Source organism: Rhincodon typus, chromosome 11 (assembly GCF_021869965.1).
Source record: "Rhincodon typus isolate 14 chromosome 11, sRhiTyp1.1, whole genome shotgun sequence".
NCBI lineage: Eukaryota > Metazoa > Chordata > Chondrichthyes > Orectolobiformes > Rhincodontidae > Rhincodon > Rhincodon typus.
In genome coordinates, this window is record NC_063342.1 from 69,606,488 (window position 1) to 69,625,041 (window position 18,554).

At 40.0% G+C, this 18,554-nt stretch overlaps 1 protein-coding gene across 6 annotated transcripts in view; it reads right to left on the reverse strand.

Moving 5' to 3' along the window:
- The window catches only part of lrch1 (leucine-rich repeats and calponin homology (CH) domain containing 1), a 176,743-nt gene that overhangs the window by 61,677 nt on the left and 96,512 nt on the right, over positions 1-18,554 (reverse strand). For all 6 annotated transcript variants that reach the window (XR_007263209.1, XR_007263210.1, XR_007263208.1 and 3 more), the window contains exons 3-7: positions 16,697-16,823; positions 10,371-10,476; positions 10,138-10,274; positions 4,741-4,871; positions 1,543-1,630 (exon numbers count right to left, since the gene is read on the reverse strand). Coding sequence is in view for 3 of the 6 variants with exons in the window: in XM_048602885.1 (XP_048458842.1) it covers positions 1,543-1,630; positions 4,741-4,871; positions 10,138-10,274; positions 10,371-10,476; positions 16,697-16,823 (589 nt within the window). In the remaining 3 variants the exon portion in view is untranslated. The remainder of the gene's footprint in view (positions 1-1,542; positions 1,631-4,740; positions 4,872-10,137; positions 10,275-10,370; positions 10,477-16,696; positions 16,824-18,554) is intronic.

Here is an 18,554-nt window from a genome sequence, read left to right on the forward strand (position 1 = left end):
AATGAAAAATCCAGCAGCAATAAAAGAAGCTATTTTTTTCCTGTTTTCTGGTTGGTATTATTTTGCATGAACAAGTGCAAGTTAAAAGCAACAATTCTACACATACTCTTCAACATCACAGATTCCAGAAAGAAAAAAACACAAAAAGGTACAAAAACCTCACTCTTATTTTAATAACAGAGAATTAAGATTTGACATAGTCCCAACACTCAAGTTTAGGATGGAATATTTGAGCTGAGCTCTTCCTGCTTCCTGGCCACTAGAGGCTTATTTAATTGGTGCATAAATAAGAAACACCACAAGTAAATAAATAGATTAAAATCCAGGAGCAGTTATATGCTCAATTAGATTTGTATTGGCATTTCCTGTGCATCTTAGCCGCTGCATTTTATGGTCTAAATGCAAAATGACAGCAGTAGAAAATGATTCAAACTAAATAGCACTATGCAACCCCAACAATATTCGTTTGCTTGGCCAGTGCATTACAAAGTCGCAAAAAATAAATAAAAATCCTGTAATTCAGATGATACATGTTTTCTAAGTTGGCAATATTTTCTACAAACAGCAATTTTACTTTTTCAAAAAGCTTCTTTCCACTCGCTCGCAAGATAATTGTACCATAGCCTGATCAACCTCGACCAACCGCCTACAGCTTTCAGTCATTAGAAAACTGTTAATTATTGGATTTTCATTCCTGACTTCAGATAGAATTTTAATATACTTTACAACAGCAAGCTTAAAGTTTATACTGTCAAATTCGGATTCAATTAACAAGTCCATTTATGGCAAGGCTTAGCATGCCAGACTGGCCAATTACACAATTTTCTGTTTATTCCTTGAAGAGTTGCTGAATCTCAAAGGTATGCAAAAAAAAATGCACAATCCTGTGAGCAGATGTGATATATACTGACTACTGAGAAATTTACAGGCCTTTTGAATCAAGATCACGTTCTCTATTATTGTTCAGATGGTAAAGTGCCTAAATATAGAAGAATCATAGAATCACAGAATCCCATTCGGCCCATCAAGCCTGCACTGACCCTCCAAAGAGCATCTCAACACCCACCCTAATTCCTGCAACCCGTTTTACCAGAGCTAACCCACCAAACCTACACATCCCTGGACAATTTAGCATGGGCAATACACCTAACCTTTGGACTGTGGGAGGAAACCCAGAGTACCCGGAGGAAACTCACATAGGCACGAAAAGAATGTGCAAACTCCACACAGACAGACAGAGAGTCGCCCAGGGCTGGAATCAAACCTGGCTCCCTGGAGCTGTAAGGCAGCAGTGCTAACCACTGTGCCACCGTTACAACCTGTTATAAAAATAAAATGCAGGCTCATGTCAAATGCATGCTTTTTATCGTGAAAAGCATCTGCAAAACCGATAACATGGGAAGAGAGATGTGAGCTATGCTAAAAAGACTGTGCCTTCTCTGAATTGCCTTCGTGTTCAGTTAAGCCAATGAGACTGGAGAATCCGTTATTTTAGCAGCATTGCCTGTCAAATGGATATATTAAGATGGCAGAAATACTTACTTCAGTCGCTGACAGGCGTTTGTCACCATTGTCACTCCCAATTCCGGAGTCAAAATCTTGCTTTTTGTCAGGATAAACGTCTTCGATGCTTAAAAAAGGAACGAGAATTCAAATACTGAAGCTGCCTTCATCGAAACATCACACTGTCTAAACCACTACTCCCGCTGAAAATGAGCAAAGTCTCGAATCACTTAAAATCATTAGTATAAAAGTGTGTGTGGAATTAGCAATTCCCAGTGAACAGTATGATTTATCCAAATAATCCCCAATTGGCACAGATTCAGTAAGAATTGAACATTAATTTCACTAATGTACAACACTTATAACTCTGGGAATTGCTGATTATGCATTTGACATTTAAAAAAAGAACAGCTCATTTTCTTTTTGATTTCCTAGCAATTAATGATCGTTAATGCTTTTTTTCAGCCAATTACTTTTCTTTAATTGCATATAATCTGGGTCAAGGTGAACAATGATGACACTGGAGAGCAGACAATTCCATTTTGGACCCCACATACCACAAGTTAGTAGATAGTCATTAATTAAAGACCGAGGAGTGATCTTTCTGCCGAAACAGTGTGACTCAAATCTACCCTGAGAAGACCACTAGCTGCAGCGCCCGTAACATTCTCATCTTCCCACTGTTTTCACTCTTAATCGAACAGGTCTGCAAAACGAGTGCAGGAGAGATCTGGGTTATAGCTTCATGCATCAGCTGCCTATTCCCAGTGAAGATTAACTCCTTCTTCTTAGAGTCTTCACAGAGGACAGGATCTCATGTCTAGGAGACGGGCTGGAACTGAGGCAGCCAAACATTCAATTATAAATGTAATGAGATGCTCTCACCTCACACAACTGGGCAAGTAACAGTGGGGGCTGTTCCAGACCTACTCCCTATGCCATGGTGTGCCTTGATGCAGTCAGCCACCAATTATCTAAGGTTACCATGAAGGTGTGGCATGGTGACCCTTAGGTCAAACTCATCACCAGTTGTCCCTGTCTAATGAGGGAACTGTCCTGTGGTCATGTTGGACTCTGGCACCTTTACCTTTGCTCCGTATGAGAAAATCAGAAATGAGAAAAATGGGGAAATGTCCACCAGGGAGCACCAAAGTTCCACAATGAGGGAATATAAAATTTACTTGATGTACAAAGAATCCTGATTTACTGAATTATTGAAGGAGAGCAAGTAGCCTTGTGGCTCTGGCATTGGACCAGTAGCTCCAGGTATTAGGAGTTCAAATCCCACAATTCAGAGAAAAATTAAACTGTTGAAATTGGTTACAGTTTGGCCATAAAACAAGTTTGTCATAAAAACCCCAATTGGTCTAGTCATGTCATTCGAGGAAGGAAGCCTGATCCCCTAATGAGTCTGGGAGAGATTGTTTCAAATCCCTTTGAACTCAATATCACCCTCTTAGAATTCATTTAACCAAGCCACTCAGCTATATCAACAGCATATTAGAGAAAACCCACTCACTTCGATGACTTTTTTGAAAGAAAATTATGTGATTATTTTCTCATTTTGAATGGTAGCGTGAAGGCAAATTAAATGAGCGTCACTATTAAAAAATTATAAATTGATCTGTACCAAGAAGATTCTATTACATATGCTTTTATTTAATATGAATGTATCAGGTGTTGTCATATTATTCATATTTCATATGAACATTGGGTACATTAAAATACATAAACTATTCAGTAATTGTAATGATGTGGTTGTTTATACAGTAAGTGTGCACTGACCATTTAACAATAGCCAGCTACTTACTTCCTGAGAAGTGATTAGTGCTGTTTGTCAGAGGAAGTCAGGGTATAACGAGGGCACAATACATAAAATGTATCAGCTACAGCTGCTCTCTGTAATAGAGGGCTAGATTTCACCTGGTATAATGATCTCTGTCCACCCACCCAAGTCCTCGTTCGTAGCCTGGCTATAGTGGAATGGCTGCCATGCTGTCATAACGTGCCAGAGGTGGGATTTCCACTGCTCAGAGACAGGAAGCCTTTTCCCAAAAGGCTGCCTCCCTGGAGCCCCAACAGCTTCTGGTGGGAGGGATGGGCACTGCTCGGACTACTCCAGTTGCCCAGTGGAGTCTGTCACTGGAACCAGACACCAAGGCAGGTATACGGGATTCTGCCAAGCTTAGCTACTTCTAATCAACCTGTTTACATATGTTATGACACAGATCTGGAGCGAGTGGGACTTGATTCTGCACTCCTGGCTCAGCGGTAGGGACACTATCACTGTGCCACAAGAGCCCCTTCTGCCAGGGTTAAGTTGGCAGGTGAGGGGACAGGTTTGAGAGATCAGTGATGGAAGTGTGGTAAAGGGGGAAACATGATCCTGAGTAGGCAGCAATGCCTCAAGTGAGGAAAGAGTCTCACAAAGAAGGCTTCCCCACCTTGCCTGATACCGGCCCATGAAGCTAAAACTGCTGGGCTAATTATTTGGGTGGGCCTCCACTTGCTGTAGATAAAATACCAGCAGAGGCAGGTTGAGGTCTTAAAGTGGCCATTATTCACATACCTGAGGGCTTCAATACACCCAAGGGCCCACAGGTTACCCAGCAACTCTACTGCAGGCCCCACAAACTTCCAAAGGAGTTGGAGATGGATGAAAGGGTTACCCCCTGAATTTAAGACAACTCCCATCCTCCCAGCTGTTTAAGCCAACCAGCACATCTGAAAAAGTCCAGCCTGCAGTCACTGGCCAGATAGAGGTCAGCAACCTGGTCCAGGCCCAGGCCCAGGCTTGTCAAGCAGCAATCAAAAGAAAAAAGGCAAGCAACAACGACACATTGTTTTCATTTCCATTCTAACTTAGCAGAAAGGTGCACAGACTGAGCTGCAGTCAGCCAAACAGATCAAGGATTTAACAACTGGTAACAGCTTGCATGTGTTCTCTGGATTTTCAATTTAAATTGATGCCTCCAGAAGTTATGTAAATATTTTATAAGAAGCCTCTGACCTGAAAACAATTATTCATTTTTGCACAGGGAGAAATGTGTTTCCTGACGAAACTGTGGGACATTAGCACTCTCTCAACAAATTAAGAGAGGTTTAATAGAACCAAGAACTCCTGTCTCTTGTGATAAAATTAAGTGTGTTGGCAGGCCTGGAAATCTCTAGTGACTCATTATTGATTTCATATCAAAGCATAGATCACAAATTACAAAGAATGCTTTTGGAACTTACCTCCCTCCAACAGTCTGCGGCACACGAACCTTCTCTATGGGTTGCTGATAAAGGGATTCTGCATTCTTGTCAATTCTGCACGCCTCTATATTCAAGTACTTGAATATGTGTACTTTGCCTTTCATGCAGATCTAATCATAAAAAAGGAGAGATCTGTAGGCTGTATCCCCAAAAAATTCACATCCGATACTCATAACTGCGACGAGCTTCACGTTTTCAAATGCGACGTTATGCACAATACTCTTCAAAATACAATAGCATAGCAGAGACAATTTTGTGGTGTTACTCAGAGACCTGAGTTCAGAATGAGGTGCTGCAATTTCACTCAATGACGCAGTGCTGCGTGCACTGAATGTGATTTTAGCAAACGCACTGCACTGCCTCATTGACGTCACCCTATCCATCATTATGAGATCTGCAATTGTCATGTTTTATTACCCTGTCAGTCTTGCATACTATCTTCTGCATTTTCAACATAGTGTAAAACAGACCCATTCAGCTATTCTTCAGCAAAACCAATAAAAGTACAAGACAGGAGCTTCAAAGCCAAATAGAACACTCCCTTTCTGAATAGAACAGAAATTCTGAACCATAAATAAAAAACTAACACCACTGATTTTTTGCAACTTGTTTTTAAGGCTGACTTTACACTGGTGATTATTAATTATTCCAGAAAATTAATTTAAATATATTCCAAAATTCCAAAATAGAGAGGCATAAATTCTGTGAGTCCAGGACAGATTTACAAGCTCATCAAGTCAACTTCATACACAATCCAAGCATTCACTACACAGCAACAATGCCAGAGTGAGAGTATTCCCAGCAATGTTTCCCATGAAATTCCCACGAAATTCCTGCAAAGGAAAATTTAATAGATGAAACATGAAGAACCCCAAAATAAAGCACTTAATTTGGCAAATGTGTCAGATCAAAGGAGAAAAATTAAGACATGCTGTCAAGCAGGATGTTTTCCTATAGCCCTCGACTTTTGTTGGGTGCTGATGGGATTTTCATAAGCATAAAACAGAAACCCTGGAAAGTAGAGTGGACATTCTGCTGTTAAATATATCTTGTAGAATGCACCCAGCCACATTTGATCTTCCAAACAACTCCCCACAATGGGACAATCAGCAATTAGTTATAGAAGGGTCAAGGAACAGTCTACTTTAGTCCAATACTTAGAAGGCATGATCATTATAGTGAACAGCTAAGCGCTGAATAGATCACTGGCTCCCAATCTTTGGGATATAGCGAAGTTACGCAAGTCGAGAATGAATTATCTTAGATAAAGGAACATGGCATATTCTTGGTAAACAGTCTTCCGAACTCCTTGGACCAAACATTCCATGGGAAATACGTGCAAAAATTCTGAGAAAATAAGTCCTCTCAATTTTGGGATCAACCCATGAAATAGAAAGAGTTCTGTGTGCCTGTACAAGACAAGATCTCTTCAGGGCTTTACGTCTTTTAGCAAGCTCCCTGTCTATGACCAATAAAATACTTCCTAGACAATTTCCCACAATCTAATTACAGCTTAGAGCAAAAACTAACCTAAACCTCTTTTCAAAGCATATGTATGAAGTGGAATTAGCCTACACCATGTCCAAGGCATGGCTGTTTAGTTGGTATGTTTGTTTTACAAGGACTCTGGGGTAAGACTCATGGACAACTTGTAGGAACCAATTGGTGTCCTATGCTCTGAATTACTGGACACTATATCTTTTATATATTTGTCTTTGGGATTCTGGTCAAAGTGATTACTTATCTGAAGTTGACCTGAGTAATGGTAATGGAACAAAGTCTCGTCAAGCACCGTTTATTATAGAGTCATAAAGATACTCAGCATGGAAACAGGCCCTTCAGTCCAACTTGTCCAAGCCGACTAGACATCCTGTATAAATCTAGTCGCATCTGCCAGCATTTGGCCCATCTCCCTCTAAATCCTTCCTATTCATGTACCCATCAGATGCCTTTTAAATGTTGTAATTGTACCAGCCTCCACCACTTCCTCTCACAGCTCATTTCATACACGCACCACCCTCTGCGGGAAAAATTTTCCCCTTAGGTCCCTTTTAAATCTTTCCCTCTCATCTTAAACCTATGACCTCTAGTTTTGGACTCCCTCGCCCCAGGGAAAAGACCTTCCCTATTTGCCCTGTCCATGCCCCTCATGATTTTATAAACCTCTGTAAGGTCACCCCTCAGCCTCCAACGCTCCAAGGAAAATAACCCCAATTCAGCGTCTCCCTACAGCTCAAACCCTCCAGCCTTGGCAACATCCTCATAAATCTTTTCTGAACCCTTTCAAGTTTCACAACATCCTTCCTATAGAGGTAGACCAGAATTGCACACAATACCCCAAAAGTGACTGAACCAATGTCCTGTACAGCTGCAACATGACCTCCCAACTACTATACTCAATGGACTGACCAATAAAGACAAACATACCAAACACCTTTTTCGCTATCCTATCAACCTGCAACTGCACTTTTAAGGAATTAGGAACCTGCGCTCGAAGCTGTCTTTGTTCAGCAACCCTCTCCAGGACATCTCCATTAAGTCCTGCCCTGAAATGCCTTTCCAAAATGCAGCACCTCACATTTATCTAAATTAAACTCCATCTGCCATTCCTCGTTCCATTGGCCCATCTGATCAAGGTCCCATTGTACACTGAGGTAACCTTCTTTGCTGTCCACCACACCTCCAATCTGCAAACTTACTAACCATACCTCCTATGTTCTCATCCAATTCATTTATATAAATAACAAAAAGCAGTGGACCCAGCACCGATCCTTGTGGCACACTTCTGGTCACAGGCCTTCAGTTTGAAAAGCAACCCTCCACCACCACCCTCTGCCTTCTACATTCAAGCCAATTCTGTATCCAAATGGCTAGTTCTCCCTGTATTCCATGTGATCTAACCTTGCTAACAGCCTACCATTAGGAACCTTGTCAAATGCCTTAGTGAAGTCCATATAATCACATCCATTGCTCTGCCCTCATCAATCCTCTTTGTTACTTCTACAAAAAACGCATCAAGTTCATGAGACAAAATTCCCACGCACAAAGCCATGTTGATTATTCATGATCAGTCCTTGCCTTTCCAAATATATGTAAATCCTGTCCATTAGGATTCCCTCCAACAACTTGCCTGATGTCAGGCTCACTGGTCTACAGTTCCCTGGCTTTTCCTTACCACCATTCTTAAATAGCGGCGCAACGTTAGCCAACCTTCAGTCTTCCACCTCCTCACCTGTGGCTATCGATGATACTAATATCTCAGCAAGGGACCCAGCAATCACTTCCCACAGAGCTCTAGGGTACATCTAATCAGGTCCCGGGGATTTATCCATCTTTGTGCGTTTTAAAACATCCAGCACTATCTCCTCTGTAACAGACATTTTTCAAGACGTCGCTATTTATTTCCCCACATTCTGCATCTTCTACATCCTTCTCCACAGTAAACAGTGATGCTAAATATTCATTTACTATCTCCCCCATCTCCTGCAGTTCCACACATAGGCGGCCTTGCTGATCTTTAAGGAGCCCTATTCTCTCCCTAGTTATCCTTTTGTCCCCTTGGATTCTCCTTAACCCTATTTGCCAAAGCTATTTCATGTCTGCTTTTTGGGCTCCTGATTTCCCTCCTAAATATACTCCTACTGCATTCATACTTGTCTAGGGATTTACTTGATCTCTGCTGTCTATACCTGACATTTCCCCCTTTTTCTTGACCAACACCTCAACTTCTCTCGTCACCCAGCATTCCCTACAACTACCAGCCTTGCCCTTCACCCTAACAGGAACTTACTGTCTCTGGATTCTCCTTATCTCATTTTTGAAGACTTTTATTTTCCAGCCTTCCTGTTACCTGCGAACGTCTGCCCCCAGTCAATTTTTGAAAGTTCTTGCTAATACTGTCAAAATTGGCCTTCCTCCAATTTAGAACTTTAACTTTAGATCCAGTCTATCTTTTCTCATTACTATTTTAAACTAATAGAATTATGGTCACTGGCCCCAAAGTGCTCCCCCACTGACACCTCAGTCACCTGCCCTGCCTTATTTCCCAAGCGTAGGTCAAGCTTTTCACCTTCTGTAGTAGGTACATCCACATGCTGAATCAGAAAATTTTCTTACACACTTATATTCCTCTCTATCCAAGCCCTTATCACCATGGCAGTCCCAGTTTATGTTAGGAAAATTAAAATTCCCTACCATAACCACCCTATCATTCTTACAGATAACTGAGGTCTCCCTACAAATTTGTTTCTCAATTTCCTGGGGGTCTATAGTACAATCCCAATAAGGTGATCATCCCTTTCTTATTTCTCAGTTCCACCCAATGACTTCCCTGGACATATTCCTAGCAATGTCCTGCCTAAGTACAGCAGTAATGTTATCCTTAATCAAAAATGCCTCCCTCTCCTACCTTTCCTGGAGGTAACCTATCCAGCTGACTGAATCTTCAGTTTATCTCCCTTCCTGCAACTGCCATCCATCACACTCCCAGCTCCTGTAAATTCCTCATTGTCTCTAACTGCTGCTCTAACTGATCCATGTAATCCAATAGGATTTGCAACCAAGCACACTTCCTGCAGATATAATCATCAGTAATATGGCAACTTTCCCTAATCTCCCACATTTGACAGAAAGAGCTCATCACTCTACCCTGAAAATTGCACAGTCTTACTGCTCTAAAAACACTGCTCCAGGCTAATTTAGTACCTGTGTTTTATATTTTTAAAGTTTAATCAAGAGACATATCTCTATAAAAACATATAATCAAAAAGAACCCACTCTACTCACTCTCGTAAACTTACAAAAAAAAACTAGCCACTTAGCTGCTCCCCTGCTGTGATCTCCCCACACAGGTTTCTCCAAGGTCAGCTGTGAATTTCACTGTTTGTTTATTTTTCTTAGAGGAACTCCAGTGTCCAGAGGTATTTGAAATCAAACAGCAGATGCTAAACCTGACCAATGCAGGGATACGGTCATCTTTGCATGTTGGCTCATGTGTTGGAACAATGCTGAATATTTGAGAAAACATAAACTATAGTACTGCAACCTCCAATATTTTGTGACCCTTACTTCAACAGATTTAATACATGCAGGTCATTAATTCTAAGCTACTTATGTGCGCTAATGTCCGCACATACATACATTACTGTGGCACTTAAGTGGGTGCCATTAAGGCTTATGGTACTGGCATACAATTGCTACTCCATTAGAACTAAAACAGCTGAAGGCAACTTTCCTCAAATTGACTTGTCAGTTCCAATCACCTGTTCCATTCGAGCACTAAATGGCCTCAGGAACATGCTACACGACCCGCATCTAAAATCATTTTAAAGCAAATTTAGAACTTTTTCAGTATTCTGGAAGTTAAAAGCAACTAACCTGTGCTGGTGGAGACTGTAGCGGATTATTATCCATTTCTATTATTTGCAAGTGCCTCATATTCCTGTAACAGATTGGTATTGACACAATCTTATTGCAGGAAAAGTTTAACTTCACAAGTGGGAGGTCTGCTAACTCTGCAAAAATAAAAATCAAATAATTTTAGTTTTTCTATTATTTCACTGCCTGTTCTGGAATAAGTAAGATACTGAGAAATTTAAAGACAGCTTCACCCTCTGGTAAAATCTGCAGGTAATTTCGCCTTATGTTCAACTCTCTGAGTGACTGAAGTTGTCCGATCTGCTGTGGCAAACTTGTAATTTCATTGCAGCTCACATCCTGAACATTAAAAGGGAGCAAAAAGAAAGTAATCATGAGAATTCTTTCTGGAAATTATAATCTACTTCCCGTACAGAATTGTACAGAAATTACAATCAAATTAACTTAAAGGGAACACGGTGCTTATCTCTCTATTACAGTAAGAATGAATCTAAGAGAGACCAAAGAGAACACGAGAGAGATGAAGAGGTTTGAGAATGCATGATGAAAAGCAGAACAGGGAAAGAATGTATGAGAATATGCAAAAGAGTAAATATTGTTATAATTTGCATTTTATTAACACCTTTCAAGGTTTATGAGCTCAGGTCCTTCCAAAGTACTTTACACACAATAAATGTTTTTAAAGTGTAGTCACTGTTATAATGCAAGAAATTGGCCACCTAGTTCGCATGTGCAAATACCCACAAACAGCAATGCAATAATGAAATTATAGCAGTTAGTGATGCTGGGTGCAGAATTCCACTCTTTCAAATAGTGTCACAGGATCTTCAAGACCCTTGAAGCCACGGACCCAAGACAGCAGAGGAGGCATCTTAAATGAATGACCATGTCTCACACAAAATAGCAGCAGACCCTCAGTGCTGCACTACAGTGATCAAGTTTCCAGACTTTGGCTGAACAAGGACCTTCAAACTCAGAGATCTTTACTGGTCAAAAACAAATATCTAACCCCACTTTCCCACTGATTCTAATGCCACTTTCCAGCAACTGGTCCAACGTCGTGTGTCTTGGCATTCACATGTGCACGTATGAATACTTCTCAAATATTATGAAAGTTTCTGTCTCTGTCAACCTGACAGATGATTCCCACCATCCTTTGGTTGAAAAAAACAGTTTCCTCACATATCTCCTCTAAACCTCCTGCCCTTACCCTAAATCTATGCCCCCTGGTCATTGAGCCCTCCACCAAGGGGAAAAGTTCCTTCTGATCTACCCTATTTATGCACCACATAATTTCATTCAACTCAATTATGTAGCCTCCCTCTGACTTATCTACTTCAAGGAAAACAAACAGTCTATCCAATCTTTCTTCATAACCCAACTCTCCAGCCCAGCAACATCCTGGTATAACTCCTCTGCTCCTCTCAAGTATAATCACATCCATTGTATGATGTGGATTCCAGAACTGCACACAATATTCCAGCTGTGGTCTAACCAACATTTCATACTGTTCCGGCATGTCCTCCCTGCATTTAAACTTTATAAATAAAGGCTGGTATCCCATATGCATTCTTAACCACTTCATCTATATGTCCCGCTATCTTAAGGGGCTGGTGGACATGTGTGCTAAGATCTTCTGATCCTCCTTCCCAGTGCTACTGTTCATCATGTAGTCCCTTGCCTTGTTGTCCTGCCTAAGTACATCATCTCACTTATCCAGATTCTGTTCCCAAAAAAGCCACAAAGAGCTACAGACAGCAAGGTAGAGAAAGCAAGAAAGAAGTATGACACTGAGGAGAGAGCTTAAGCAATGGAGATAGAGAGGATTAAAGACAAATCAGATGTTTGGACACAGAGCCAGAAGAGCGAACTACAAATATATATATATGGGTTGTACCGCAACTTCGGAAAGCATTAGTCAGTTCTCAGTTGGAAAAAGAGTGCATTTCTAGTCACCTCATCTCAGAAAAGGATATCCTGGCTTTTCGAAAGAGAACAACAACAAAAATGATCCCAGGAGATAAAAAGTGGATGCATTACGAGGAGATACTTGAGAATCTTAATGCTTACATTTGAAAGAGATTGGTCATTGGTGAAGGACATGTGTAAAACCAATCTTAGGGAACATTTATTTACTCAAAAGGGTTCAGAATAATTAACCAGGTAAAGTAGTGGAATTAAATTTGACATGTGCCATTTTGCAGTACAAAAGGAGGTCAATCAGTACTTCATGTTTCTGGCAGCTTTTAAAGAACTTTTTAAACAATCTCAATGCCTCGACCTTTCCACATCCCTTTAAAATGCTTCTCTTTTTTTCGAATACTTATACACTTCCATTTTACAAGTAATTCTGCTTTCATTAGCCTTTGATAATCCCATCTTCATGACTCTGTACTAAAAAAAAATCACATTTCCCTTAAATCTTTTGGTGAAGATTTAAAATGTATGCCTTTAAACTTCCAACTCTGTGCCTTTGGAAATAATTTCCCCTACTTACCTTCTCAAGACCTCTAATTTTTAACATTAGGTTCCTTCAGAATTTCTTTTCACATGCAAAAATCTCAATTTCTCTAGTGCCTCCAAATATTTATAGCACGTCATTTTTTTTTCCTTTGCAAATCCCATATGTTTCATCTCTGGGCTTTGACATAAAAGCAGAGTTAACAAAACAGGACACAAGTGCAGTCCAGCTAATGATATGCATGGGTTTCACAAATGTTCAGATCTGTCTCCCAGGTCTGATTTATCCCTTTCCTCTTGGGTAGAGATTGGTTGAAATATTGAGCTTAAAGCCTCTTCCAGTCCCTCACAACCTTCCTTAGCAATGTACACTGATCCTGTTTGAAAAGCTTAGCAATGTATTTGGTCGTAAATTTAAGTTCTTTTGTTCCTCCATTGCCACATCTACCGATTCTTCTCAGTTTATCTGGGATTATTTATTTTTTTTTTATCAGCTGAGTATCTTCAACTGACTGATGCCATACCTTTCCCATTTTCATATCAAATCTACCTGTGGCTGCATCCTGAACTTTTCCTTACCCATTCATTTCCTACTTGCTGCATTTTACTTCTCAGAACTAAATCCAGCTACTTTCCTTTTTTGATCAAAATCAGAAAGCAGTCCTGGACATAGTGCTGAGAAACTCTGCATTCTCACCCCCTCCTTTCGTAATCTCCATCTCTCACAGTTCTTTATAGCCTCCCAACATCATACTAAAGTCAAAATTTTATTGCATGAAGAAATAGGTGTACAGGTATCTCTCATGGTTACGAGTATGCTGTCCCACCGAATCTCATATTCTTTTCTTGAATGATGCTGCTTATGACATCCTGTTATATAGTACTGCTTAATACAAGTGTTACATTAAGATCATTACAATTAATTTGTGGAATGGAATACAAATGACATGAATGTAAATTTCTTGAACTGCAAAAATTCAACAGACAATGGTGATCATTTTGCAATGTAGATAGTGAGTAAAGAACAGAACTAATGTACGGTATGATTTTGGCACACTATCTTCCCAGAGTTACTCAATCACCGTGAGACCAGACAAAATAGGAACAGAAGTAGGCCATTCGACCCCTCAAGCTTGCTTCCTCATTCAACAGGATCACAGCTGAGCTGATATTCCTCATGTCCTGCTTCCTGACCTTTCCCCATAATCTGTGATTCCCCAACTGATGGAGAATCTATCTACCTCAGCCTTAAATATACAATAGGACTCTGCCCCCACAGCTGTCTGTGGCAAGCAGTTCCAAAGGCTCTCAACTCTCTGGCAGAAGAAATTCCTCCTCATCTCAGTTTTAAATTGGTGCCACTTTATTCTGAGACTATGCTCTCTGATCCTAAACTCTCCCATGAGGGGAAATATCATCTCAGCGTTTACCCTGTCAAGCCCCTCAAGAATTCTGTATATTTTAATGTGATCATCTTTAAATTGATTGAGTAGAGTCCCAACCTGTTTAACCTTTGCCCATAAGACAATCCCTCCATACCAGGGATCATCCTTGTTCTCTGAACTGCCTCTTTTTCTAAATAAGGGGACCAAAATTGTCCGTAGTACAACAAATGTGGTCTTGCCATCACTTGTACAGTTACAGGAAGACTTCCCCTGCTCTTATACTCCAATTGGCTTGAAATAAGGGTGAACATTCCATTAGTCTTCCTGATTACCTACTACTCCTGGGCACTAGCTTTGAGTGTTTCATGCAGAAATACCCCAGGTCACTTTAGGTTGCAGTTTCTACTGCTTTTCTCCATTTCAATAATACTCTGCTCATTCTTCTCCCTTCCAAGATGAGCAACTTCACTTTCCCCACACTATAAGTAATTTGCCAACTTACTTAACCTTTTAATATCTCTCTGTAAACTGTTTGCATCCTTCTTATAACTTGCCTTTCCACCTATTTTTCTGTTCTCTGCAAATTTGGTTATTGTACATTCACTTCATCCTCCAAGTCCTTAACATATATCTTCCTTTCTGGTTGCACTATATTGTCCCGTTTAGTTCAAATGTCAGCCTTGCTTCAGTCAGTAGCACCTTCACCTCTGCCTCACCCCAAAGATTTCAGCCCAGCATCAAGGTTGAAATTTTAGCTGTCACTGAGAGCATGCTGCAGTATTGTGAGTGCTGCTGTTTAGAAAGGATATTGAACTGAAGTCCTGTCTGCACTATCATGGCCACGAAAGATCCCATAGCATCCCATACTCCCAAAGTAGAACCAAGAGATTTGGCAAGTGAACAGGCAGCATTTATCCTTCAACCCTCACTAAAAAAAAAACTGACCATTGATTGATGATTGTGGGACCTTGCCATACACAGACTGTCTTAATTTCCTATTTTCTTTTGATTTATTTATGTCTAGGACATGGGCGTCGCTGGTTGGCTGGCATTTAGTGCCCGTCCCTAGTTGCCCGCAAGGTGGTGGTTGTGAGCTGTCTTCTTGAACCATTGCAGCCCATGTGGTGTAGTTGGATCCATAATGCCCCTAGGGAGGGAACTCCAAGATTTTGGCCCAACAACACTAAAGAAATGACAAAATATTTCCAAGTTAGCATAGTCAGTGGCTTGGATAGGAACTCACAGATGGTGGTGTTCCCATGGATCTGCTGACCTTGTCCTTCCAAATGGTTGTGGGTTTGGAAAATGCTGTCTGAGGAGTCTAGGCAAATTTCTGCAGTGTATCTTGTAAATAGTACACACGTGGTATAGGGAGTGGATGCTTGTGGATTTAGTGCCAATCAAGTGGCTGCTTTGCCCTGGGTGATGTCAAGCTTCTTACGTGCTGTTGGAGCTGCACCTGCCCATGCTGTTGGGGAGTATTCCATCACACTCCTGACTTGGGCCTTGTAGATGGTGGACAGGCTTTGGGGAGTCAGGAGGTGAGTTACTATCTGCAGTATTCCAAGCCTCTGACCTGCTCTTGTAGAACTGTGTTCTTGTGTTCCAAAGAACTTGTATTCTGAAGAAGAGTCACACTGGACTTGAACTAGTAACACTGTTGTTTTCTCTCTCTCCTCAGATGCTGCCAGAAACGCTGGGTTTCTTCAGCATTTTACATTTGTTTCAGATTTCCAGCATCTGCAGTACTTTGCTTTTATTCAAATTTACATAAATAGCTGCAATGACTTCTGGGATATTTAAAGATTGCAGAACTGTGGCAATGATGCAAGCTCTTTCCCCTTTACTTTCTCTTTTTCATTCCTAAGGCTGACTCCAAGAAGTTCACTTTCCTCTTTCATGTCAGATACGTTCTATCCTCCAACAACTCTAAATTTGCTGTGAAGTCCATGTTTGTGTAGGGATCAGTATTGGGGATCGTGTTCTCTAACATATCTCTGTAATCCTGGACAAAAAAAAAACTTGTTTCTCATCTCCAACCTCTTCTCTCTCCACTATGATGTTTTATGTCTTTATTTTCTTAATCTTACAAAGGTCAGGATCCTTCTAAGGTTTCCTCTCAAAGTTCTTCTGACGCCTTGTGTTGAAATCAAGAAGGCAGTTTGCTATATCAACATATCTTTCCTAGGAAATCAAAACTACACAATCCCTCACCTTCTTTGTTCTTTCTTTTTCACTACAATCTTATTGCTTTTAAGTACAAATCTTAAAAGTCACCTCATTATTGGTTCCTGATCTGTTACATCTTCCTAGTTATTTTTAAACCACGGTGATGTCACAAATATGAGTTGTGGTCTTTTGCTTTGGATCCTCTATTAATATAATTTAATGAAATCTAGAAGCTTAACGTCAAGCTTTAAAGAAAACATAAGCATGCAGGCATTTCAAAACAATCATGCTGCACAAAGCGTTCGGAATACTGGAAATATTTTAGATCGGGTGACTCTGCATTTGTACTTTTGTATGTGCGTTACTTAACAACAAGAATATGGATCTCTCTAGAAAGTTAAAGTGTGACAACTGCTGCTCATTGGTCAACATTGTTAAAATATACTTCAATAAAGTGCAAAAGAGTTGAATGCTGACAAGGTGCAAGTGAATTTGCAGCCATAAGGATCAGGCTTATTAAATGCAGGGCATAAAAAAATACATACCAGTTCCATTAAATATTTCAACTGTCCAATGTCTTCTGGAAGCGACACTAATTTATTGTTACTGGCTATCAAGACTTTAAGAGGAAGAGCACAGAGGCACAATGGTAATGTCGAGAGTTGATTTCGACTAGAACAAAAGAAAAAAGCCACAAGTTTAGGCTGTTACACAATGACTACATCTTAAAATAACCTTCACTTCAATTGCACTCATTGTTTTCTGCAAAACTTGGTTTATATCATATTAAAAATCTGATCACTTACCTCAAGTTCGTTAAATCTATTTTAGATGGAATGGTCTCTTTCTGAGAATGGGCACAAATAAATGAAGAGATTGGCTCCAAAAATAAACCCACAGATACGCGTTCAATGTCTAGACAATTTCTTGGATTTGTTTTACAGCTATTTTACCATATCTATTTGGACAATGTCTCAAAATTTAGCCACAGACATAAACATGTTGCAAAATATAGAATTACTTATACTTTGAAATTTTTCACACTTTCATGTGGTGTATCCATTTCATGCTGCATGGCGTTTTCCCAAATCTTGAGTTTAAAAAAAAGCTACTGCAATTTGAAACCATAACAAATTTATTCCTCCCTCACTTTACTATAAAAGCTTAGGTTAACCCTCATGCAGTCTTAGCCCACAATTAGTTCTCACCATACAGGGTAACTCACATGTTATGCCATCATCCAAATGTTATTGAACCATTGATTTATCATCATCCACAATGAGCCTCTTCTGGCTTCAGGCAGTAATACTTATTCACATCATGCCCCTTATTCCCTGCCCCTAATCTGTCATAAAAACCTATAGTACTACTTGGCACCACATAACTAGTGAAGTAGAGTAGGCTTCAAACTGAACAATGGGGGTAATGAGTAAGAGTTAAGGTTGGGTAGGTCTGGCAAATGAAGGGGTAGAGTCAAGGCAAGCAAACACAAAATAGTAATATGTGGAAATGAACCTCAGAGAATGATAGGAAAGAACAGAGATCATAAGTTTAAGAATACACCAACAGTCAACACGAGATGTTATGTGGATGAAAAAAGGCAAAGCTAATGGCTCTGCATCAGAATGTGCAAAGCATTTATTACCAAGTAAACTCATTGATAATGCACATTGAAGTAAATAAATATGATCTGATTGCTATTACGGAGACAAGGCCACATAATGATAAGGCTTGGATAGTGAATATTGACATTCAAGAAGAGAAGGAAGCTAGATATAGGTGCATTGTGGCACTGTTTATCAAGTTGGATAACCTTAGTTGGAGATAACCTTGGTTCTGGAGATCAGGATGTAGAATTCATTTGAGTGGAGATGAAGAATAGTAGGGGTAGAGTATAAGCTACTAAGAGTAACCACAATGAAGGACAAAGTGTATCAAAATAAATATGGAGTGCAGGAGATTTTAGTCTATGTATGAACTGAAAAAAATCAGAAAGGTAACCTGGATGAAGAGTTCACAGATGCTTTTGAGATAGTTTCTTAGAGCAGGACATTCTGGAACCGATCCAACAGGAGCTTATACCAGACTAAATATTGTATAATGTGACAGGATTAATTAATGATCTTAGATTAAAGACTGCCATAGGCAGCAGTGACCCCATTATGATTGAATTTTAAATTTAGTTTGAAAAGAGAAGATGAGCCTAACACTAATATTTTAAACTTAGATGGGCAATTACATGAGCAGAAAGCAGAGCTAGCTGAAGTGAAATGGCACATTAGGCAAGGGGTAGATCAATACAGAGGCAGTGATATTTCAGAACATTGTTCCTACTATGAAGAAAAATTCTCAAGGGAAGATCCATCATCCATGGTTAGCTAACGAAGTTAAACAAAACATCAA